The sequence below is a fragment of the Microcaecilia unicolor genome, chromosome 9 (genome assembly GCF_901765095.1).
Source record: "Microcaecilia unicolor chromosome 9, aMicUni1.1, whole genome shotgun sequence".
In the NCBI taxonomy this organism is placed as follows: Eukaryota; Metazoa; Chordata; class Amphibia; order Gymnophiona; family Siphonopidae; genus Microcaecilia; species Microcaecilia unicolor.
In genome coordinates, this window is record NC_044039.1 from 110176764 (window position 1) to 110200702 (window position 23939).

The following is a 23939-nucleotide window of genomic DNA, read 5'->3' on the forward strand; positions in this document are numbered from 1 at the left end:
AGGACCAATTTAGCACCCGTGCCAGGAGATTTTTTTGGGGGGGAGGGAGGAGCTATCTCCACTGTATGTCCACCAAATTACCCCTATAACCCCCCCCCCCCCCCAAAAAAAAAAAAAAAAAAAAAAGTTGGGTGCTCACTTGCTGATATCTCTCTCCCTCTCGTTTGAGATGCTCAGCTGGTATTCAGTTTTTAGTCTTGTCCTAATAATCCAAGTTTTTAACAGTGTACCCCCTCTATTTTTTCCAGATGAAGCAGAAACCAGAACCCACGGTTCACGTGGATGCTTTTCTATACAGTGATGACCTTGTAGATGCCCTTTGTGAGGAAGGCAAAATGAGCAGACATTACTGTGTGTCATGTGGCTCTCATCAGATTGCTCCTTTAGGTCTGTATTCTGGTGCAAGATGGTTATGCCATACCTGTGTGCTCTCAGGACTGGTCAAGTGTCTTGGCCTTTTAACTCCTTTAGAATATTCTAACACTTGGAATCTAGTTAGCACTATGTCTGATAGAAACAAATTCAACCTGTTTAGTGTTTTCAGTTATCTATGTTAAGATATCTCTTAACAAAGAGTGAGTGGAAAAAATAAACTAGATGTGTATTAAAAAAAAAAAAAAAAAAAAAAACCAACAAAACAATAAGATATAAGAACCAGATGAAATTTATCCAAGAATATTGTGGGAAATGAGTGAAACGGTTACTGTTAATATTTTGTAGGAATCGGTTAAAGGGAACCATATGGGGTAAAGCAGCTAAGTTAAAAGTTCAAAAAGCATCTACTCTATACCTATTTTGTAAAAACATAGGTGCCTGTGCACCTTTATAAAATAGGTACACAGAACTATTTGCAGTAGCATGCAAGTGGTTTTGTACAAATTTATACCTGCTTTAATGTATGTACTTCATTCATGCATCTGCTTCATCACCTAATTGCCACCTCCTGGAATGGCTATGCATATATGCATATAAGTATACATGAGCTTGTAAATGTGTGTATGTGGCACCATTTTCTGCTTGTAAACTTGCTTTGCACATGAGACATGGTTCATAAAATCATCCCAGTAGGATCCATTTAGAAAGGGATATAAACCTATACCAGACAACTATAAATATGTAAGCCACATTGAGCCTACAAATAGGTGGGAAAATGTGGGATACAAATGTAACAAATAATAAATTGGTTAGTTTTAAACATCAGTTTCAAGGAAAGTACCAGAATCTATTGTGAAGAATTAGATGCATGCATACTTTGAGGGGAGGATAAATGATTAGTCAAGAATCTTGCATCAGTTCAGGAGCAGCATGTCCTACAAGACCAGCTTTAATTTATCATCCCAGTCATGCTAGAGCTGAGATGTAACATCTCAAGGATATAGACCAGTGTTCTCCTGGAACTCTCCAGTATTTTCCACTTCCAGCAAATGGTAAGGTGTTTAGGCTGGTGCATGTCATAGGCTTAGCTCTCCAGTGTCTGTCCCAGAACCTTCCCAGGTGGAGGAAGAAGCACATTCCCCAGTCATTAGGTGTATTAATGATGCTGTAGGAGAAGTGATGCAGCTGTCTTAAGTTTCTATGCTGGAGCTAGACAAAGGGGACCTGCTTCTGGAGGGCCTAATGGGGTCACCTAAGGACCTTTCCTCCACACAGAGTGATCATGTGCATGATGATGGCAGAGTGGGAATTCCCTAACTCCTTGCTGCTTGAAGTATTGGCAAAACCCACAAAGTGTGGTGCCCTTGTCGCCGCTGTGACCAAGAAGACTGCCAACTATGTGGAAGGAGGTGGGGACAGCACTTAAGGACATGCATGTGAGGAAGATTGACCATTTCCTCAAGCAAGCCTGCTTTTCAACATCATTGGGGCCCAAGCGGCCGTATGTGGTGGCTGTATAGCTTGACCTATGTTGTGTTGACTATAGCAGCTCCAAGATTCCCTAGAGGTGATGTGTTTGGAGTCCATTGCAGCCTTCCTTGTGGATGTTTTATATGACTTGCTTCAATTTTCTTCTCATTCAGTTTCCTCAGTGGTCATGGCCAGGAGGTATCTGTGGCTCTTCCATTGGTTTGTGGATGCCACCTCCATAAGCATGCCTGAGCGCACAGCCCTTGCTCTGCGGGGAAGATCTAGAGAAGTTGGTTAGGAACATGGGAGAAACCATCTCTCCTGGAAGTGCACCAGAAGGCTCCTGGCCAGCCGACTAGGGCAAGAGCCACTTGAAAGGGGGTAGCCACTTTATGGTAGAACAAGCAAACTCCTTAAGCCCTAGTCAAGGTGGGAAAACAGGCCAAGAGAGGGACCTTTTGGGGCCCAAGAGGGCCTGGCGTTCAAGGCCAGTCGGGTGTGATTGGCATTTCCAAGGGAGTCCAATGCGGTTGCTTTGGGCCACTCGTCAGTTTGAGTGATTGGCAGATTACCCTCCTTTTTTATTGTGAATGGGCTTAGATCACCTCATACCAGTGGGTGTTGGAGGTGTTGTCACAGCTATACCTTAAATCTGTTGCAACGCATTTGAGGCCTTTGTGGTCTCTCTTCAGCTTGTCCACAAAGCACCAGGCAGTGGCCAGCATGCTTCATTTGCTCCAGCTGGAAGCTGTGTAGGCTGTTACCTGCCCCCCCCCCCCCCCCCACACACACACACACACTTTGGAATAGGGCAGAAGACATTACTATTATCTATTTTATAGTGCTAAAGAAGAAGGGGCTCCAGTACCCATTCTGGACCTCAAAGGCATCAATGTAGTGCTTTGGGTGTTGACATTCAGCATGGAGACACCATGTTCAGTCGTTGCTTCTGTGAGGTTTTGTGGATGTTACGAAACCCTAGCTTCGTATTCTTAGCTACTTGAGCTTTTGCATCTTGTGACATTTTCAGTTCTGTGCCCTTCCATTCGGGCTAGCAATAATCCCTTGTATCTTCTCAATAATGGTGGTGGCCCATCTCTGCTCCCAAAGTATCAGAGTTGTACCCCTATCTTGATTGGCTGATGAGGGCAGATTTGGCAGAGGAGTCAAGAATGGCTACTTCCAAGGTGATTCAGTTGTTGGAAAGCCTGGGCTGGGTGGTTCCCTCTTAACAGTTGGAGTAAATGGAAATCCTGTTCAATACAGTGGTTGAGACAGTGCTTCTTACCCACAAGCAGGTGCCCAAACATCAATCGCAGCTGAATCAGGCTCCACAAGCGTAGGACTACCTTTGGGTTCTTAGTTTCATGGCAGTGACCCTGGAGGTGATTTTCATGGGTGAATGCACATACGAGTTTCCTGCAGGGGATCCTGTTGTGCCAGTCCCTGAAGTCTCAATATTTCAAGGCCAGAATGCCCTTTACATCACTGGCCTACAGGAACCTTTCCTGATGGACTCTCCAGTCTCACTTATTGAAAAGAGCCCCTTTGGAACCCCCTGAGTGGATTGAGATGACATGGATGCCAGCCATAGAGGTTAGGTAGCACAGAAATACAAATATAGAAACAGGCACATGAAGACCAGATATATGTGGATGTGATCTTACTCTTTAGTCTGTCCCCTTTCACCTTCATTCTATGCTCCCTCATATGAGATTCCCCTCTCCCACCTTTCTTTCACAGTATCCATATTGAGATCTTTTAAGTCTGACGCTGTATGCTTCATTACGAAAACCACTATTTATTTTAGTAGCCACCCTCTGGACTGATTGTCTATATATATTTTTTAAGATGTTGTCTCCAGAACTGTACAAAGTACTCTGAATGAAGTCTCACCAGAGACTATACAGAGGCATTATTGCCTCTTTTTTTTTTTTTTTTTTCCCGCTGGCCATTAATTTCCTTATGCACCCAAGCATCCTCCTGGCTTTTGCCATCACCTTTTCTACTTGGTCAGCCACTTTGATCATCATATACAATCACAAAAATCCCGCTCCTTGTTTGTGCACAAGAGTAGTTCACCCCGTAAACAGTACCACTCCCTTGGAGTTTTGTAGCCCAAATACCTGACCGTGCATTTTTTAGCATTAAATCTTAGCTGCCAAATTCTGGACTATTCTTCAAGCTTTGCTAGGTTGCTCCTCATTTTATCCACACCATCAGGGGTGTTTATGCTGTTGCATATTTTGGTATAATTTGCAAAGATGCAAACCTTACTAGAAAGCCCTTCCGCAATATCGCTTACAAAAACGTTAACTGTGCGACGAGCTGAACCTTGCGGCACACACCACTGGTAACATCCCTTTCCTCAGGCGAGCTTCACTTAACACTGCTTTTTTTTTTTTCTTTTTCCACTAAACCAGTTCCTAGCCCAGTCTGTCACTTTAAGGCCCATACTGAGGGTACTCTTGTTTATAAGACATCTATGCAGAATTGTGCAAAAGGCTTTGATAAAATCTATATACAAAATGTTAAGGCTGGGATAAAAAATATAACCTTTAATCTAAAGATAAAAATAATCAAAAATATATAGATGAGGGAGATGCTATCTATGTCTATGGGGGTCTAGATGGCTACATAAGGGCCGATATTCAGACTGCAGGAATACCGGCTAACTCCCTCTGGTTGGCGCTAAACCCGGATATTCAAGGCTGGGCAGTTTCCAGTGTCTGGCATTGAATATCCGGTTTATTTTTTGGTCAGTTAATCTTTACACCGGCCAAAGATATCCTACAGCTTCATGCGGCCAAATATGGCTGCTAAACCCAGTTTAAAAATCAACGGATAGCCGATTATATTGGCTGATATATCTGGCTAGCTGCTTATGGGGGATATTCAGCAGAGACTAGCTGGTTACCCCCCGCTGAATATTGGCACGATTTAACCAGTCAGCAGCCGTTCTGAGGGTTAAATATCAGGGGGGGGGGAGAATAAACCATAAAATATAAATGTGGATGTGCTCAGAATAATAGGAAGAGGTGAAAAGTGCAGCTGCGGTACTGGCAGTCCGATAATCATATAGTTTGATCATACAACCTGCATGTGTTGCCAGTGTCTCTTGGTAATGACTGGAAAAACAGAATTTGTCATCTTAAAGGCAGTTCTTGCTCTGGAGAGCACAGGTGTTCATATGAGTTCATAGATCAAATGAAAGTCAGATGAGTCTAGAGAGACAAAAGGTTTCTCTTGTCCCGATGGTGCCCTTTTCATCATTTTCTGCCATCAGCAGTGTCCTTGATGTTTTCATAAGATCCCAGAAAGTGATTGTTTCTTCTTTCTTATGGCTCACAAAATCACTAGAAATGTCTTTGTCGTCATTCTGAATGATTTTCTTGCGATTCAGGACTCTTGAGTCTTGTCACATTGCTGGGGACTTTCCCTAGAGCTCAGGTTCCAGTGAGTCTGTCCCTAAACAGTCTTGTGAAGTTATTGTGACCTGAATTTCTTTTATCTTGCATCAGCTGGGTTGCTTAACAGAACACAGGCATGAAAAAAAATTATTTCAGCAGAGGTCAATTATTAGCAAAGTTTTAACTTTAGCAAAAGTCTCTGTATTATGAAACCTCAGGCACTGCAGGATTGTTCACTTATTTCAGGAATCTCACAGGTAAAACCCAGTCAAGATCTGTGATACACAAGCTGCATGATGACAGGAGCTCACATCCCTACACTGCAAGACTACTGCTAAGGGCAGGTGTCATTTTGGAGGAGGTGCCAACCCAGGCAGCAGCACCACTGCCAACCACAGTTATGGTTCTAAGGAGGGAGTGGGGGAGAGTAGAGTACTGGGGGCAGGGTTTCTGAGGCAGAGAGATGGGTTTTGATGGTAGGGGCAATGCTTTTATGAAGTGGCCAGGGGTTTGTGTGGGGAAGGTGGGAACTTATAGAGAGGCAGGGACTTGTGCTGAAAGAAAGTAACATGAAATGGAGAGTCAAGAGGGCATGACTTGGAGGGATGAGGTGTGCGTTGGACGATTTGGGTTACTAGCATGGGGGCCAGGGTTTAGGGAACATGTGGAAGGGTAGAAGGGGGGAGAGGGGATGTGTTGCTGTGGCTTGTTGCAGTGATTATTTGTTTTGTTTGGGCTGGCACTGCATTAAATGTGGTGCCTGATAAGTGAAGGTGATCCTGTACTATTGGACACTGCCTGTAACTCAGTGCCTCTGTGGTAACCTGTTTTGTGCAGTAAATGCAGGGCAGATGGTGGCCATGCCTCCCTGATTTTACCACACAGCCTTTGCACTCACTGCACAGTAATTCTTCTGTTAAATAGTCCAAATTTACTGCATTTTAGTTAAAGGGCTCCAAAGTCCTTTAACCAAAACTTATATTTATTTTTTAATTATCTCAAAATCTACCATGGGTGCAAAAGAAATCAGTCTAAAAATCCACAAGGTCCAATGCACATGTGTAGAAATCCTGATGTGATTCACCTTTTGCTGTCAGGCTGCCTCGGGATCACTTTGATGGCCTGATCATCATAGTAGCTCATAATAATTGTCTTAAATAAGGGGCCCTTTTACTAAAGCTTAGCATAGCACACAGTAAATGCTGCACATCCTCCTATTATATGCACACTAGTAAAAAAGGCCCGTTTCTGACACAAATGAAACAGGCGCTAGCAAGGTTTTCCTCGGAGTGTGTATGTTTGAGAGTGACTGTGAGAGAGAGAGAGAGTGAATGTGCGAGTGTGACAGAGAGAGAGTGAGACTGGGTGCGAGTGTGTTTGTGAGCATGTGTGCCAGGGTCCCCTCTCCCTCCTGCCCTCAGAGTTCCAGGGTTGTTGTCTCCCTCCCTCCGAGTTTCATGGTCCCCTCTCTCCCCTGCATTCATCCATATGCAGGCAACGTCCTCTGTGCCCTGCCCCCTCCATCCATCCATGTGCAGCATCTCTCCCCTGCCCCTTCCACCTCCCTCCGAGTTCCAGGGTCCCATGGAACTGGGAGGGAGGGGGGACGGAGAACGTTGGAGGAGTGACGTCAGCAGGTGGTTACAATCCCAGTGACACACATTGGAACTTTGGAGGAGTGATGTCAGCAGGTGGTTACAATCCCAGTGACACACATTGGAACTTTGGAGGAGTGATGTCAGCAGGTGGTTACAATCCCAGTGACACACATTGGAACTTTGGAGGAGTGATGTCAGCAGGTGGTTACGATCCCAGTGAGACATATTGGAATGTTGGAGGAGCAAATTATCATATTAGATAGGCTTTGTGGCACATAGTGCACCCTAATGTCCATTAGCGTGCCCTAGGCTTCAGTAAAGAGCCCTTAATTTAGGTAACTATTAAGAGTATACAAAGAGTTTCACAGTAAAGTGCATACAGTTTGAAATAAGTTACAATTAATTGGGGATTAGAAAACACATTTCAAACTGAAAATGACCTATTTACTCATGGGCAGGTGATCAAAAGCCCCACAATTTACCACCTCTATTATCAGAGATAATAGCATGCAAATATAAGCAGGCTATTATCTCTGCTAATAGGGTAAAAGTGCAGGAGGATGATTAGGCACAATCCTCCAGCACTTATTTGACAGGTCCAGGCTGTCAAAAACTCACATCTGTTAAACATAGGGGCTGTAGATCTGTGGGACCCCCACCCCAAGCCAGTGACACGGGGGCTGGTGGTCCAGCAGACATCCAGTCCCCCGATTCCCCCTGACACGTTCATGGGGGGGGGGGGCTGGAGATCCAGTGGATCATCAGCCCCCCCAAAATAAAAGCCCTGGTGGGCCACAAACACAACCCCCCCCCCCAACCTAGTGGGGTCTAGCTGCCCCCTTCCTTCCCCCCTGTACCTGAGTGGTGGAGGAGGGAGTAGCGCCCAGCGCATCCCAGGATGTGCTGGGCAGGGCTGTGTAACCATTTTCAAGGCGGCACTGGAAGAGGGAATGTTCTACTCCCTCTTAGTTACTCAAGGTATGGGATTCTGGGAAGGGGGCCGCTAGACCCCACCAGGTCGGGGGGCTTGTGTTTGTGACCCACTGGGCCACAAGAGCTTTTATTTTGGGGTGTGAGGGGGGGTAGGGGGCTGATTAGCCACCGGATCTCCAGCCTGCTCCCCCCTCATGAACTTGGGGGGGGGGGGGGAATCAGGGAGGCTGGAGGTCAGCCGAACCGCTAGCCCTGTGTCGCTGGCTTGAGGTGAAGGGTTGAGGATCCTGTGGGGGGGGGGGGGGAAGGTTCTATTGGGGGGGAAGGAGGGGCATGCTGGTCAGGGCTCGCCATTCCTCCCCAATGGTCTGCAAACCCTAATGCCAGCCCCAAGGTGATCATTGGGGAGGAATAATAAAATACATGTTTAGCACGCATTTGCATGTTACTTGTGGTCAGAGCCTGCAAACGCGTTTCATGCGCTCGGGGGCTCTGATCATGGGGCGGTAGCAGACATGGTGCTATTATGGCACTAATAGCCTCTAGCACCTGTGTTTGCTTCTGATGATCTGGGCATCACTAAAACTGGAATTGGAAGAAGATTTCTGTGAGAATAGTTAGTACTGTCCAAGCCTGTAAAATCAAGCTATAGTATTGTGTGTGCATTGCAATGAAGACGTATCCTGATTTGCGCTTCGCTCTGGTATAAAGGGGTTGCTTTGATTTTTTTTTTTTTTTTTTTTTTGCTGTGTTTTGACTGCAGCATTCTTGTCTCACTCCTTCTCTCGTGTGGAGCTGAAGTTTCTGTATCAGCATGTGCTCCCTGACCTGACGGGCAAGATACTCATTGATACTGGATCCAGACTTGGTGCCATCCTCTTTGGGGTAACAAATTGTTTCCAGCAATTTTGTTTAGTGTCTGACAAATTTATTTGATTTTTATTCTATTTTTTTCAAAGAGATTGGAGGTTTATGCAGTCACTCAGTTTGTATGTCTCCTCTATTCATGTCCTACTGACAGGGCATATTGGGGAACCAAGGGTAGATGTACATAAGTATTTTTACAGATGTGTATATTCCATATAGTTGAGCATGCAGGTATCCCTCTTCTAATAGTTCTTTGCTTTTGCATCCGTTCTGCAGCCAATCACTTTTCCCATATGTCAGAGGGCACACAAGATGGGGCATTTTAGTGGTTGTTGGGGTGGGGAATCCATGTATTCTATAAATACAAGTGCATAGTTATGACACCTAACTTTCCCAACTGTCAGGTTGTATTTGGGAGGCCATCCATATATTCAGTGAGTACAGATGCACAATTATGCCATCTTTTTATCATCCAGTCCACACCAAATTTTCAGGAGTTGTCTGGGAATGCCAGTGGCGTTCCGAGGGGCGCTGACACCCGGGGTGGATCGCTGATGCGCCCTGCCCCCCCCCCCAGGTGCACGCTGCTGGGGGTACCGCGCGCCGGTCAGCGTCGTTGGTTTCCATGCTCCCTCTGTCCCGGAACAGGTTACTTCCTGTTCCGGGGCAGAGGGAGCATGGAAACCGACGCTGACCGGCGTGCACCCGGGGCAGACTGCCCCCCCTTGGTACGCCACTGGGGAGTGCACAAGGATCATGAAAGTGGTGGTATGTGGATTCCCCCAAATTTCATGAACACACGTGTGTGGTTGTTGTTTACCAGTTTTTTTTTGGTTGTATGAACCACTTAAATTTTTGTGGACATGTCAGAGGCTTAGAAGTCAGACATGCATTTTTTTTCTGGATCCTTGTAGGCAAGGAACACAGGTGAACAAATTATTACAGAAGGTATAACAGAAGATCAACAGGCAAGTTATACATTCAGTAGCACTGGTGAACTTAAGTTGCTTTGAATATTGGCTCCACTGTGTTTTGATTAAGGATAATTTTTGAATCTTCAAAGCAAGATAGAAAATTACAACACAACTAGATGTAGGAATTTGTGGCTGATTAGTTTCATAGCAGGTCATATTCAATTTGGTAATTTCTCCAAAACAGATAGCTAAAGGATACAATTATTCTCTATATCACCCCTCCCCCCCCCCCCCCCCCCCCCCCCACAAACATCTCCTTGTCCCGCCAGTGTCTCAGTTACAATACTGCAGAAGGGTTGGGGCCAGAACACCATTGCACACACAGGTCCCAGATGCGATGGTTGGACAGCAAATGACCAGTACATATGTCTGTCATTTTAGACATCAAGTGGATATAGTCCAACTTCCGCAAAATCTTCTGAAGGCCTGGTAAGGTCTGTTGCTTCCAAGCTGCAACAAGTACATGAGCAACCAACTGGTGTAAGTTTTCACTCCCAAAGGCCTAACATGTAGGAGACAATGATCCATCTTCAATGGGTACTGTCTTGGTTAGGTTTAAAACAAAGTTCAACACTATAGGCCAAAATTCTTGAGCACGTGGACAAGCCCACCAAATATGATACATGTCCCCCTCTAAACCACATTGATGCCAGCACAAGGCCGAACTTCTTGGGAATATTTTGGCCAACCACTTAGGTGTGTTGTACCAATCATACAATATTTTATACCCACTCTATATCAGAGCGCTAGAGAGAGATACTTTAAGCAGAGATCTAAATATACGTTCCCATTGTGGATATTCATAAGATATAAGTACATAAGTATTACCATACTGGGACAGACCAAAGATCCATCAAGCCCAGCATTCTGTTTCCAACAGTGGCCAATCCAGGTCACAAATACCTGGCAAGATCCCCCCCAAAAGTACAAAACATTTTATGCTGCTTATCCCAGAAATATTTTCTCAAAGTCCAATTTAATAATGGTCTATGGACTTTTCCTTTAGGAAGCTGTCAAAACCTTTTTTCTAAGCTAACTGCCTTTACCCCATTTTCTTGCAACAAATTCCAGAGTTGAATTACACTTTGTGAAGAAACCTTTCTCTGATTCATTTTAAATTTACTACTTTGTAGCATAATCGCATGCCCCCTAGTCATAGTATTTTTGGAAAGTGTAAACAGATGCTTCAAGTCTACCCGTTCCACGCCACTCATTATTTTATAGACTGCTATCATATCTCCCCTCAGCTGAAGAACCCCAACCGCTTTAGCCTTTCCTCGTAGGAAAGTTGTCCCATCCCCTTTATCATTTTTGTTGCCCTTCTCTGCACCTTTTCTAATTCCACTATATTTTTTGAGATGCAGTGACCAGAATTGAACACAATATTCGAGGTGCAGTCGCACCATGGAGCGATACAAAGGCATTATAACATCCTCATTTTTGTTTTCCATTCCTTTCCTAATAATATTATATTTGCTTTCTTTGCCACTGCCTCCGCAGCACACTGAGCAGAAGGTTTCAACGTATCAACAATGACACCTAGATCCCTTTCTTGGTTGGTGGCTCCTAATGTGGAACCTTGCATGACATAGCTATAATTCGGGTTCCTCTTTCCCACATGCGTCACTTTGCACTTGCTCACATTAAACGTCATCTGCTATTTAGACGCCCAGTCTCGTAAGGTCCTCTTGTAATTTTTCACAATCCTCTTGCAACTTAATAACTTTGTGTCATCAGCAAATGTAATTACCTCACTAGTTACCCCCATCTCTAGGTCATTTATAAATATGTTAAAAAGCAGTGGTCCCAGCACAAACCCCTGGGGAACCCCACTAACTACCCTTCTCCATTGAGAATACTGACCATTTAACCCTACTCTGTTTTCTATCTTTTAACCAGTTTTTAATCCACAATGGAACACTACCTCCTATCCCATGACTCTCCAATTTCCTCTGGAGTCTTTCATGAGGTACTTTATCAAACGCCTTCTGAAAATCCAGATACACAATAGCCATTGCATTTTCCCATTTTGATAGATAACATAGTAGAGTGGAGGAGTGGCGTAGTGGTTAGAGCAACGGTCTTGGCAATCCCGAGGTGGCCAGTTCAAATCCCACTGCTGCTCCTTGTGATCTTGGGCAAGTCACTTAACCCTCCATTGCCTCGGGTACAAGCTTAGATTGTGAGCCCTCCTGGGACAGAAATGTCCAGAGTACCTGAATGTAACTCACCTTGAGCTACTACTGAAAAAGGTGTGAGCAAAATCTAAATAAATAAATAGGTTTATGATGAGCTAAGAGGGCTCTGTAAAGCCTAGAAATACCTCCCCTTCCTCTCCCACATGCCATTGCTCGCTCCAGAGGTGTGTCAGGTAGACTCAACTTCCCCTTGGCCTGCCTGACGATGAAGTCATGCTTTTGCTGATACTGAAAAGCATTGAGAAGGGAGCCCATATTCCTCCTGATTACTTTGAAAATAAACTAATTTTCCTTCCTCCCATATCTGTCCTAGCTCACCCAAACCTAGCCCTTCCCAGGAGTCTCCGGGACAAACTGTGGGGCAAACCAAATAAACATATGTAAAAAAAAAAATGTACATGATCCGGGAAAACTTTCTTCCAAATTGTACTCCAAACCAACAAGGGCCAATGGCGGAGTGGTGGAGCATCACGGGCAATCTTCCACAAAAGTTGATCCGGCAGCCAAGGGATAGCTTTCAGTGGAAAAGGAGCAAGCCATATCTGCTGAAGAGACTGCCAGATCTTCCCTGTTCCCCGGTGCCAATCTACTAGAATTCGGAGGTGGGCAGCTTGATAGCCTACAAAGGAGGGAACATCCATCCCCCCATGCACAAGTATTTGGTACATCACTTCCCTTCGCACTCTGGGTGGCCTCCTTCTCCATGTAAAAGACCTTTCGTCGCAAGCCCTGGATAAACTGATCAGGTAAGGAGATAGGGAGAGCCATAACTAGATAAAGCAGTTTAGGGAGCAAGATCATCTTAACTGCATTAATACGGCCCAGCCAAGAAATTGTCAATCCCTCCCACCGATCCAATTCTAAAAACATCTCGTTCAACTTCCCCTGGAAATTCACCTCAAAAAGATCAGTTAGATCGTGTGTCAAGTTAACCCTTAAGTAACGAATACACTTTTTCGCCCAACGAAAGGAAAAGTTGGTCTTCAACCTATCTACTTGTTCCTCGGAGAGCATAATAGTCAGAGCCTCAGATTTCCCCATATTTAATCTTAAAGCCAGATACTCATCCGTAAGCTTGAGGACAGAGGTAAATGCAGGAAAGGAGGTGTCTGGATCAGTCAGAGTTAACATTATATCATCCACAAACCACAAGATCCGGGTTTCCATTCCCCCTCTACTCAACCCAATGATCTCTGGGAGCACCCGAATACAACTAGCTAAAGGTTCCGCAGCCAGTGCAAAAAGAAGCAGCAACAAAGTACAGCCCTGCCTAGTACCTCTAGCTAAAGGAAATGAAGAAGAGCGATGGCCATTAACCCTAACAGAAGCACAAAGGGCTGCATGTAAAAGATGGATCCAGTAGTGAAAGTGACCTGTAATACCCACTCTGTCAAGAACTGCAAACAAGAATGGCCAATGTACTCTATCAAATGCTTTCTCAGCGTCTAAGGATAGCAACCCTAAGGGGACTTTGGCGGCCTCTGCATGATGTATGAGATGGAGAACTCCCCGTATATTGTCAAAGGTTTGACGTCCATGAATTAAATCTGCCTGATCTTCATGGATTAAAGATGGAAGATAATACTGCAGATGGGTAGCTAATATCTTAGTAAAGTGTTTATAGTCAACCCCCAACAATGAAATGGGACGATAAGATAAGATCCACACAACTGGGGGGTTTTACCCGGCTTAAGTAGATCTGATATATACAGACTCCAGGTTTCCGGGATCGGTTGGCCCTCGCTAAAGGAGTTAAATAATCGCAATAATGGGCCAAAAAGTTTAGCAAAGGTCTTATAGAATTTATTAGTGAAACCATCAGGCCCTGGTGCCTTACTAGGAGACAGGGTATGGATCGCCTGTAGTATCTCATCTACAATAGGTTGAGAAATTCGTTGTTGAGCCCCCTCAGATAATCCAGGTAAGGTGACCTGATCTAAAACATCTAAAATACTCTATTCAGGGGTCAACATCAGGAGTATAGAGTCTCTTATAAAACTGGAACAATCGGAATCACTGCAATTGCACCTGTTCTGATGTCACCTCACCCTCATCGTCCTTAAGACTAGATATGATTTTGAGAGGTCTGTTTCCTAAGCTTATGAGCTAAGAGTTTACTAGACTTATTAACAAACTCAAAATGGGTCTGCCGAACCCATTGAAGCTGCTCAGAAACATCCGCTAATTGCAATTCATATAACTTGTGACGCATCTTATGCATTTGATCTAGTAGTTGTGCAGAGTATGGCGGGAACCATCGATGTAATGAGCTCTCTCCACCACCCGTCAACCGCATTCGTAGTGAGTGTACTCTCAACCAGCTGGGTTAGCTTGTCACCAAAATCCTGACATCTGCCATCACGCAAGACATGCATGGAATAACTCATGGTCACGCTGCGCATACGTCACTGTTTTTGGTAGAATTATCCAAGCTAGGGTTCACCGTTAAAAATTGAAATCTCCCCCCAACTAACAAAAAAACCACCTTATGCTTCAATAATACCTGGTCCAGCTGATGGAAAAAGTCTCTATGATCAGCGTTAGGGCCATAAACATTTAATAGAGTATATTTTTGGTTACCCAAAGAGAATATTAATAACAAAAACCTCCTTTCTTTATCCCTAAGAACTTTCTCTATACACCAGGGGTGGGACTCGTTAAAGGCATTCAAAACCCCTCTGGTTTTAGCACTCTCTATTAGAGGTAAAATATTGGTAGGGAAATTTGCGATGCCTACAGAGATTCATGAGCTGGCTTTAAATGTGTCCTCCTGAATTAGGGCGATATGCGCCTTCAAGTGCACCAGCTCCCGGAACAACAGTTGGGCGTTTCATAGGAATATTTAGCCCCCTGACATTCAGGAGCACTAGAGTAATACCAGACATCTAATCTCGGGGCCTAACAAAAGAATTTATCATGAACCTGATTCCCAACCCTGCCCTTCCACGATTCTCCCGTGCTGAGACACTAACATTGACCATCCTCCCCTACCTAACATAGAGGTATCAGACAGAGGAAGTGTATCACCCTCCCCCCTTCCCCTATACCCATAAGATAAGATTACATATAATAGAAACATTTTCCCTAACTCTCAAACAACTCACATAACACATGATGAGCTCCGCATTGAAATTACAACACATGGATCACATCATTTTCCATAAGTCAAAATTACTTATTGTGTCTTTCAAAGATGCATCCCAACTCAACCTGATCATGTAAGCTGTCTAGCTGACTTTTGGCGCTGTAGACGTTTGTCCTTTTGCCACCTCTGGAGTTACCAGGGGTCACCCTCCAGCAGGATCTCTCAAGCCTCAGCTACTGACTTAACCTGATGCATGCGACCATCTTTATAAAACACCTAGGCAAAGGGGTGCCTCTATCAATAGCGAATTCCCATCTCATGGAGCTTCATGGTGACTGGCTTTAAATCAGCTCGTTGTTTCAAAGTGGACAAAGCCAAATATTGGTAGATTTCTATAGGATAAGAGTCCCATTTAAAATTATTAGCCTTGCGAGCTGCCTGCACCACCTGTTCCTTTAAGCTTGAAGCCCTGGAAGCAGGCAATTATATCCTTAGATTCTCCCTTGCAGGACCTAAAGCTCTGTGGGATCTTTCCAGACGAACCGCTGCAGGATCTATAGGCATTCCAGCCTCAGTAAGAAGAGAGCTGACTATCTGCTGCACTACTGCTTCACGCTTCTGGCATGTCCGGTCTTCTGGCAGCCCTCTAAATCGAAGGTTGCGTCGACTGCGGTTCTCCAGATCCTCGGTCTTATCAGTGAGCTGCTGAAATCCCGTCCGAACCTCTGTAAGTTGCCGGTTTTAGAGAGCCCAGCTCCTCTGCATGTTTATCTACTCGGCCCTCCAGCTCCTCCATCCGAGTTCCCAGCTCGCATATCTCACTACGCAGATCCGCCCCCAGGGCAGCCAGATCTGAGTGGACTGCCTTGAGGTCTGCCCTAATTTCCTGCAACCACTCTTTAAGCTCGGGAAAGGGCGCAGCTTCGATACTCTAAGGTTCGATAGAAACAAGTCCCCGGGGGAAGATCCTCCTGATTGCTGTACCGGGCGTGAAGTCTCCAGCTCCGGGCCTGCCAAGTGGTTTGCAATCGCACTGCTAAAAAAAAGCCATATTGAGACAAATCAGCCTGCTGATTCATTGCTAGGGCTTGATTTTTTTTTTTTTCACCGATCCAGTTACTGCCACTTCAGCCTCACCACAAATAGCGTTACTTGTTGGCGAATTACCACAATTTGGACATAGAGCAGAGGCTCGTCCTTCAAGCGACCATATTGATCGGTGACGTCACTTCCCCCCTCAGCAAAATAATTCTTAACAAATTATCAATCTACTAACCTACCTCAGTGACAGGTTTACATTTGACTGGATTTCTTGACGTCAGGAGATGACTTTGAAATATTCCACTGTGTACTGTTTAAATTTAGGACCGTCCCAAGGGTATTTGATGCCCTAGTGAACATTTCAGTAGGAGAAGATCCACCAACAGGTGGAAAACTCGAGCACCCCACGGAAAAGTACAAAAATGTATGAAAAAGTGGGAGTACGACCAAGGAAACCAAAAACTGGAAGATGTTCTTAAAAAAGACTTTATTAAAGGTTGGAAGACTCGACACGTCGTGTTTCGGCCGTCAGGCCTGCATCAGGAGTCTATAAAAAGTACATTTATATGTGATATGTGTAATACAGGAACAGAAAAAATATTTTAAATAAAAAGTTAAATCAATAACTACGGTAAATTATATGAACTCATAAAATGGTACAAATGATAATTTTGTAAAATGATATAAGGAAATATAAAAAAAATATTTTTTAGAGAAATATATATAGTAATAATGAGAATGAACAACATATATATAATAAATTGATAAGAATACTATATATGAATTTATAAAGTACAAGAACATATCTTATATAGGCAATAACTGTTAAAAATCGACAATGTATATGTGAATGTAAATCTGAACAATAAAAACAAAACAATATGGAATATACATACATAATAAATAGTAAAAACAAGTGACGAATTATAATGGTAAATATTTAAAATTAAATTTAATAATGAAATATGTATGTCAATACATCTATATATGTGCTAAAATAGAATGATATACATATGTAAACTATGATGATATTGAACAGAGGCGTAATGACAACCACATAAATAAAAATAAACATAAAAAGTATAGGGAAACCATGAGAAAAATTTCTGACATAATACATAACCACATAGCATAAGGAAGAGAAATATGTAAAAAATGGCAAATTTGAATGGAAAGGTAAGGTCACACAATTGAGATATTTTAATAGGAGACAAAATTGTGTTTATTAATGAAACTGACCTGCTATGTAGGATACTGAAGAGCAATGACAATGAAAATCCTCCGAAATTATTGCATCAAATCTATCAAATAATATATAGAAAAAAATGTATAGAAAAAATAGAAAGAAAGAGAGATAAAGAGAGAGAGAGAGAGAGAGAGGGAAAAGGACTATGAACTAAATAAAATTCAAACAAAAAATATAAACCAAAATATTGTGTGATATAATAAAGAAAACTAACCTCTTGTGCTGTAAATTGATGAAAAATAGTAAAGTTGATTCTTCAGAGATATCGTATTAATCTGATGCAAATATACAAGTCTGTTGCGAATATACAAGTGGAAAAGTGTTTCACAAGAAAGAAAACTCAAAAAGAACTCAAAAAAAGGATTCAGATTTAGATTGAAAGGGAAAAAAGGTAAAGAGAGGGGGCAAAATTTAATACTTCTATATAAACAGTTGTATATGGAATACTAGTACTGGAGAAGCTATTTAAACCGTCAAATACATAAATGAGCGTGTATAAAATGGACAGGAAAGACAAAGGGAGTAAGAAATGTGATTGGCGATACTGACCTTTAAAAAGACTGTTTTAGGAAAAGTACGTCGGAGGCGCTGCTCGCTCTATCGGTAGTATAATTGAAAAAATCTCTCTCAATGGAGCTGCACTTTAAACAAGAAAAGGCGCCAAAGGGAAACGCTAAAACGGAAATGACATATCACGAAAAAAGTAGTCATTAAATGTTTAAAAGTCCGTCGAACGCGCTGCTCACTCTGTTGATTAATATAAATGTAAAAAATGAAAAAAATGAAAAAAATGTCCCAATGGAGCTGCACTTTAAAACAAAACAGAACACCAAAGTAAAAAAACCGCCAAACCGGAAGTGACGTAACGCGAAAAAAGTGGACACATAATATTTAGAAGATTAATACGAGAATACGCTAAAAAGTCAAAAGTTTATAATGATATAGTTGAAATTTAATATTAATGCATATAAAATGGAAAATAGATACCGATATATTGTACCTGAAAAAATGAACGTAAAACCGGAAATGACATCACCTCAAGAGACTTAATGCTTTTCAATGATATGTAATATATTGAAACTGAACATATTTAAAAACGGAAATCTATGGTATTTTTAATCAATGTGACTAAAAATGAAATAAAAACAATAATGGAAAGATTGAATAAAAATGTAAAAAATAATTAATGAGGAAAAAAGGATGACGGTGACCCAATACTGGGAAATCACATATGGTGGAGTAAAAATGAGGTTAAATGCTGCCTGGAAGCCAGAGACTAAATGAAAAATGTTATGACCAAAAACACAGATAGGAAAACACTATATAAATTTAGAGAAGAAAAAATGATGCATGAATGTTATGACATACATCTCTAATCGAATAAAATATTAGTATTAAAAAGGAGAAAAAAATTATGAATTATAAAAATTTTTATAATTCATAATTTTTTTCTCCTTTTTAATACTAATATTTTATTCGATTAGAGATGTATGTCATAACATTCATGCATCATTTTTTCTTCTCTAAATTTATATAGTGTTTTCCTATCTGTGTTTTTGGTCATAACATTTTTCATTTAGTCTCTGGCTTCCAGGCAGCATTTAACCTCATTTTTACTCCACCATATGTGATTTCCCAGTATTGGGTCACCGTCATCCTTTTTTCCTCATTAATTATTTTTTACATTTTTATTCAATCTTTCCATTATTGTTTTTATTTCATTTTTAGTCACATTGATTAAAAATACCATAGATTTCCGTTTTTAAATATGTTCAGTTTCAATATATTACATATCATTGAAAAGCATTAAGTCTCTTGAGGTGATGTCATTTCCGGTTTTACGTTCATTTTTTCAGGTACAATATATCGGTATCTATTTTCCATTTTATATGCATTAATATTAAATTTCAACTATATCATTATAAACTTTTGACTTTTTAGCGTATTCTCGTATTAATCTTCTAAATATTATGTGTCCACTTTTTTCGCGTTACGTCACTTCCGGTTTGGCGGTTTTTTTTACTTTGGTGTTCTGTTTTGTTTTAAAGTGCAGCTCCATTGGGACATTTTTTTCATTTTTTTTCATTTTTTACATTTATATTAATCAACAGAGTGAGCAGCGCGTTCGACGGACTTTTAAACATTTAATGACTACTTTTTTCGTGATATGTCATTTCCGTTTTAGCGTTTCCCTTTGGCGCCTTTTCTTGTTTAAAGTGCAGCTCCATTGAGAGAGATTTTTTCAATTATACTACCGATAGAGCGAGCAGCGCCTCCGACGTACTTTTCCTAAAACAGTCTTTTTAAAGGTCAGTATCGCCAATCACATTTCTTACTCCCTTTGTCTTTCCTGTCCATTTTATACACGCTCATTTATGTATTTGACGGTTTAAATAGCTTCTCCAGTACTAGTATTCCATATACAACTGTTTATATAGAAGTATTAAATTTTGCCCCCTCTCTTTACCTTTTTTCCCTTTCAATCTAAATCTGAATCCTTTTTTTGAGTTTTCTTTCTTGTGAAACACTTTTCCACTTGTATATTCGCAACAGACTTGTATATTTGCATCAGATTAATACGATATCTCTGAAGAATCAACTTTACTATTTTTCATCAATTTACAGCACAAGAGGTTAGTTTTCTTTATTATATCACACAATATTTTTGGTTTATATTTTTTGTTTGAATTTTATTTAGTTCATAGTCCTTTTCCCTCTCTCTCTCTCTCTCTCTCTCTTTATCTCTCTTTCTTTCTATTTTTTCTATACATTTTTTTCTATATATTATTTGATAGATTTGATGCAATAATTTCGGAGGATTTTCATTGTCATTGCTCTTCAGTATCCTACATAGCAGGTCAGTTTCATTAATAAACACAATTTTGTCTCCTATTAAAATATCTCAATTGTGTGACCTTACCTTTCCATTCAAATTTGCCATTTTTTACATATTTCTCTTCCTTATGCTATGTGGTTATGTATTATGTCAGAAATTTTTCTCATGGTTTCCCTATACTTTTTATGTTTATTTTTATTTATGTGGTTGTCATTACGCCTCTGTTCAATATCATCATAGTTTACATATGTATATCATTCTATTTTAGCACATATATAGATGTATTGACATACATATTTCATTATTAAATTTAATTTTAAATATTTACCATTATAATTCGTCACTTGTTTTTACTATTTATTATGTATGTATATTCCATATTGTTTTGTTTTTATTGTTCAGATTTACATTCACATATACATTGTCGATTTTTAACAGTTATTGCCTATATAAGATATGTTCTTGTACTTTATAAATTCATATATAGTATTCTTATCAATTTATTATATATATGTTGTTCATTCTCATTATTACTATATATATTTCTCTAAAAAATATTTTTTTTATATTTCCTTATATCATTTTACAAAATTATCATTTGTACCATTTTATGAGTTCATATAATTTACCGTAGTTATTGATTTAACTTTTTATTTAAAATATTTTTTCTGTTCCTGTATTACACATATCACATATAAATGTACTTTTTATAGACTCCTGATGCAGGCCTGACGGCCGAAACACGACGTGTCGAGTCTTCCAACCTTTAATAAAGTCTTTTTTAAGAACATCTTCCAGTTTTTGGTTTCCTTGGTCGTACTCCCACTTTTTCATACATTCTAGTGAACATTTCAGCCATTATGTATCCCCTCTCTCATAGTCTAGCATCTCACCTTTTATTCTAAACTCCCCTCTTCCCCCCCCCCCCTTCCCAAATTGGCCAGCTGCTTATTCTCCTGTTTTTCATACCATTACCTTGCATCCAGCATCTCCATCTTTGCTTGTTGCTGCCAGGCCTGCCACTTCCACCATCTTGGGCTGGCCCAAAAATTTAAAAGAAGCAACTGCATTGCACAGGCCCTGTGATCACAGATCCATGCTGAATTGCAGCTTTGTTCCATCCTCTCATCCTTCCTCTAACAGCCAAGTCTGCTTAGGAGGGGGGTAGGACAAAGCAGCACTTCAGTGCGGGTGTTTCAGGACCTGTGCAGCACTGATGTTTCTTTTAATCTTTCTGCAACCCTGGAGTTGCTTGGGGGGGGGTAGTAGGGGAAGGTTCTCGTGCATGCCAGAGCTTTGCTCCCCCCACCTAATTCAGCCTTCCTAAGCGGATGCTTAGTTCACCTTGTGGCTGGACCAGTTCTTAGACACAGATGGGGGTGGGGGGCCCAGCAGTAAAGAATGCGTTCTATATAGAAAGGAATTTTGCAAGCCTTTAGCAGATGCTATTACACGGCACACTTAAATGCATGCTAATGCCTATTGCCAATTGAAGCATTATTTACATTCATTAGGCAAGGCGGCTCTTAATTATAAACTGGGTGAGAAAATTCAGAAACTGAGGAAATCTCAGAAGAAGCTCCCTCTATCTCCGGTCTCCAGAAGAAAATTTGGTCATTGACACCCGGTAAAGACTTGACACAGCATAGGCAGAGATGGGAAGCGGATGTGGGATGTGATCTTGCCTCCTGGGGTATTGCAGCTCACCTCAAAGGCATTTCACAAATAATTAGCGGGGCGGAATACAGAGAATGTGCCTATCTGTTATACATAGAGCATATTTCTCACAGGTTCAGTTGTTCAGAGCGGGGGGAATTGATTCACCTATCTGCATGAAATGTAAATCAGACAATACGTTATACCATGGGCTATGGGATTGTGGTGTTATAAGATATTTTTGAAGGCGGGTGGTGGCTTTTCTCTCCCTGCTGATGCTGAGACGAGTACAAGGCACGCCCAAGCAGGTAGTGTTACTGCCCTGGGTCATTCAGGGGGCTAAAAGCAGATGAAATTATGCTATGTAGAAAGCTCTGCCTGCTAGCACAGAAATGTATCTTGCAAAAGTGGACCGTACTGGATAGTCCTGAGTTCTGGCATTGGCTCAACCAAGTACACCAACTACTTACTACTACTACTACTACTACTACTACTTAACATTTCTATAGCGCTACTAGGGTTATGCAGCGCTGTACAGTTTAACAAAGGACAGTCCCTGCTCAAAGGCGCTTACAATCTAAAGGACGAAATGTCAAGTTGGGGTAGTCTAGATTTCCTCAATGGAAGTATAATGGTTATGTGCCGAAGGCGACATCGAAGAGGTGGGATTTGAAGATGGGCAGGGAGGGGGCTTGACGTATGGGCTCAGGGAGTTTATTCCAAGCAAAGGGTGAGGTGAGGCAGAAAGGGCGGAGCCTGGAGTTGGCGGTGGTGGAGAAGGGTACTGAGAGGAGGGATTTGGCCTGTGAGCGGAGGTTTCGGGTAGGAACGTAAGGGGAGATGAGGGTAGAGAGGTAATGAGGGGCTGCAGATCGAGTGCATTTGTAGGTAAGTAGGAGAAGCTTGAACTGTATGCAGTACCTGATCGGAAGCCAGTGAAGTGACTTGAGGAGAGGGGTGATATAGGCATATCGGTCCTGACGGAAGATAAGACGTGCAGCAGAGTTCTGAATGGATTGAAGGGGGGATAGATGGCTAAGTGGGAGGCCAGTGAGGAGTAGGTTGCAGTAGTCAAGGCGAGAGGTAATGAGAAAGTGGACGAGTGTTCGGGTGGTGTGATCCGAGAGGAAAGGGCGAATTTTGTTGTTAGAGAGAAGCGACAGGATATGCGCAGAGAAGGAGAGGGAGGAGTCGACTATGACTCCGAGGTTGCGGGCAGATGAGACGGGGAGGATGAGGGTGTTATCAACTGAGAGAGAGTGGAGGGAGAGAAGTGGGTTTGGGTGGAAAGACTAGCTTGGTCTTGGCCATGTTCAGTTTCAGGTGGCGGTTGGACATCCAGGCAGCAATGTCAGATAAGCAGGCCGATACTTTGGCCTGGGTTTCCGCAGTGATGTCTGGTGTGGAGAGAGAAAGCTGGGTGTCGTCAGCATAAAGATGATATTGGAAACCATGAGATGAGATCAGCGAGCCCAGGGAGGAGGTGTAGATTGAAAAGAGAAGGGGTCCAAGGACAGATCCCTGAGAAACTCCAACAGAGAGCGGGATGGGGGTGGAGGAAGATCCATGAGAATGTACTCTGAAGGTACAATGGGAGAGATAAGAGGAGAACCAGGAGAGGACAGAGCCCTGGAACCCAAATGAGGACAGTGTGGCTGACAGGGGCGTATCTGGACTCCGGCGGTAGGGGGGGCCAGAGGGAGGGGGCACATTTTAGCCCCCCCCCACCAACCCTCCCCCGCTGCCGTTGCTTACCTTTGCTGGCGGGGGGCCCCAACCCCCGCCAGCCGAGGTCCGCTTCCACCTGCCGCTGCCTTAAAAACTACTTCTTCAGCCGGCGGGGGTTTGGGGTCCCCCGCCGGCTGAAGTAGTTTTTAAGGCAGCGGCAGGTGGAAGCGGACCTCGGCTGGCGGGGGTTGGGGTCCCCCGCCAGCAAAAGTAAGCAACGGCAGCGGGGGAGGGTTGATGGCGGTAGGGGGGTCCAGGGCAAAATCTGCGGGGGCCCAGGCCCCTGAGGCCCCATGCAGATACGCCCCTGGTGTGGCAAGAAGTAAGTTATGGTTGACAGTGTCAAAAGCGGCGGATAGGTCGAGGAGGATGAGGGAGTAATGACCTTTGGATTTGGCAAGAAACAGGTCATTACAGACTTTAGATAGTCGTTTCTGTTGAGTGTAGAGGGTGAAAGCCAGATTGAAGCGGATCAAGGATAGCATGAGAGGAGAGAAAAACAAAGCAACGGCTGTGAACGGC

At 42.6% G+C, this 23939-nt stretch overlaps 1 protein-coding gene across 1 annotated transcript in view; it reads left to right on the forward strand.

Annotated features, from left to right (window-relative positions):
- LOC115478094 overlaps positions 1-23939 on the forward strand; it is a 129651-nt gene that overhangs the window by 48432 nt on the left and 57280 nt on the right. The window contains exons 3-4 of the mRNA XM_030215328.1: positions 249-387; positions 8550-8671. Coding sequence (XP_030071188.1) covers positions 249-387; positions 8550-8671 — 261 coding nt within the window. The remainder of the gene's footprint in view (positions 1-248; positions 388-8549; positions 8672-23939) is intronic.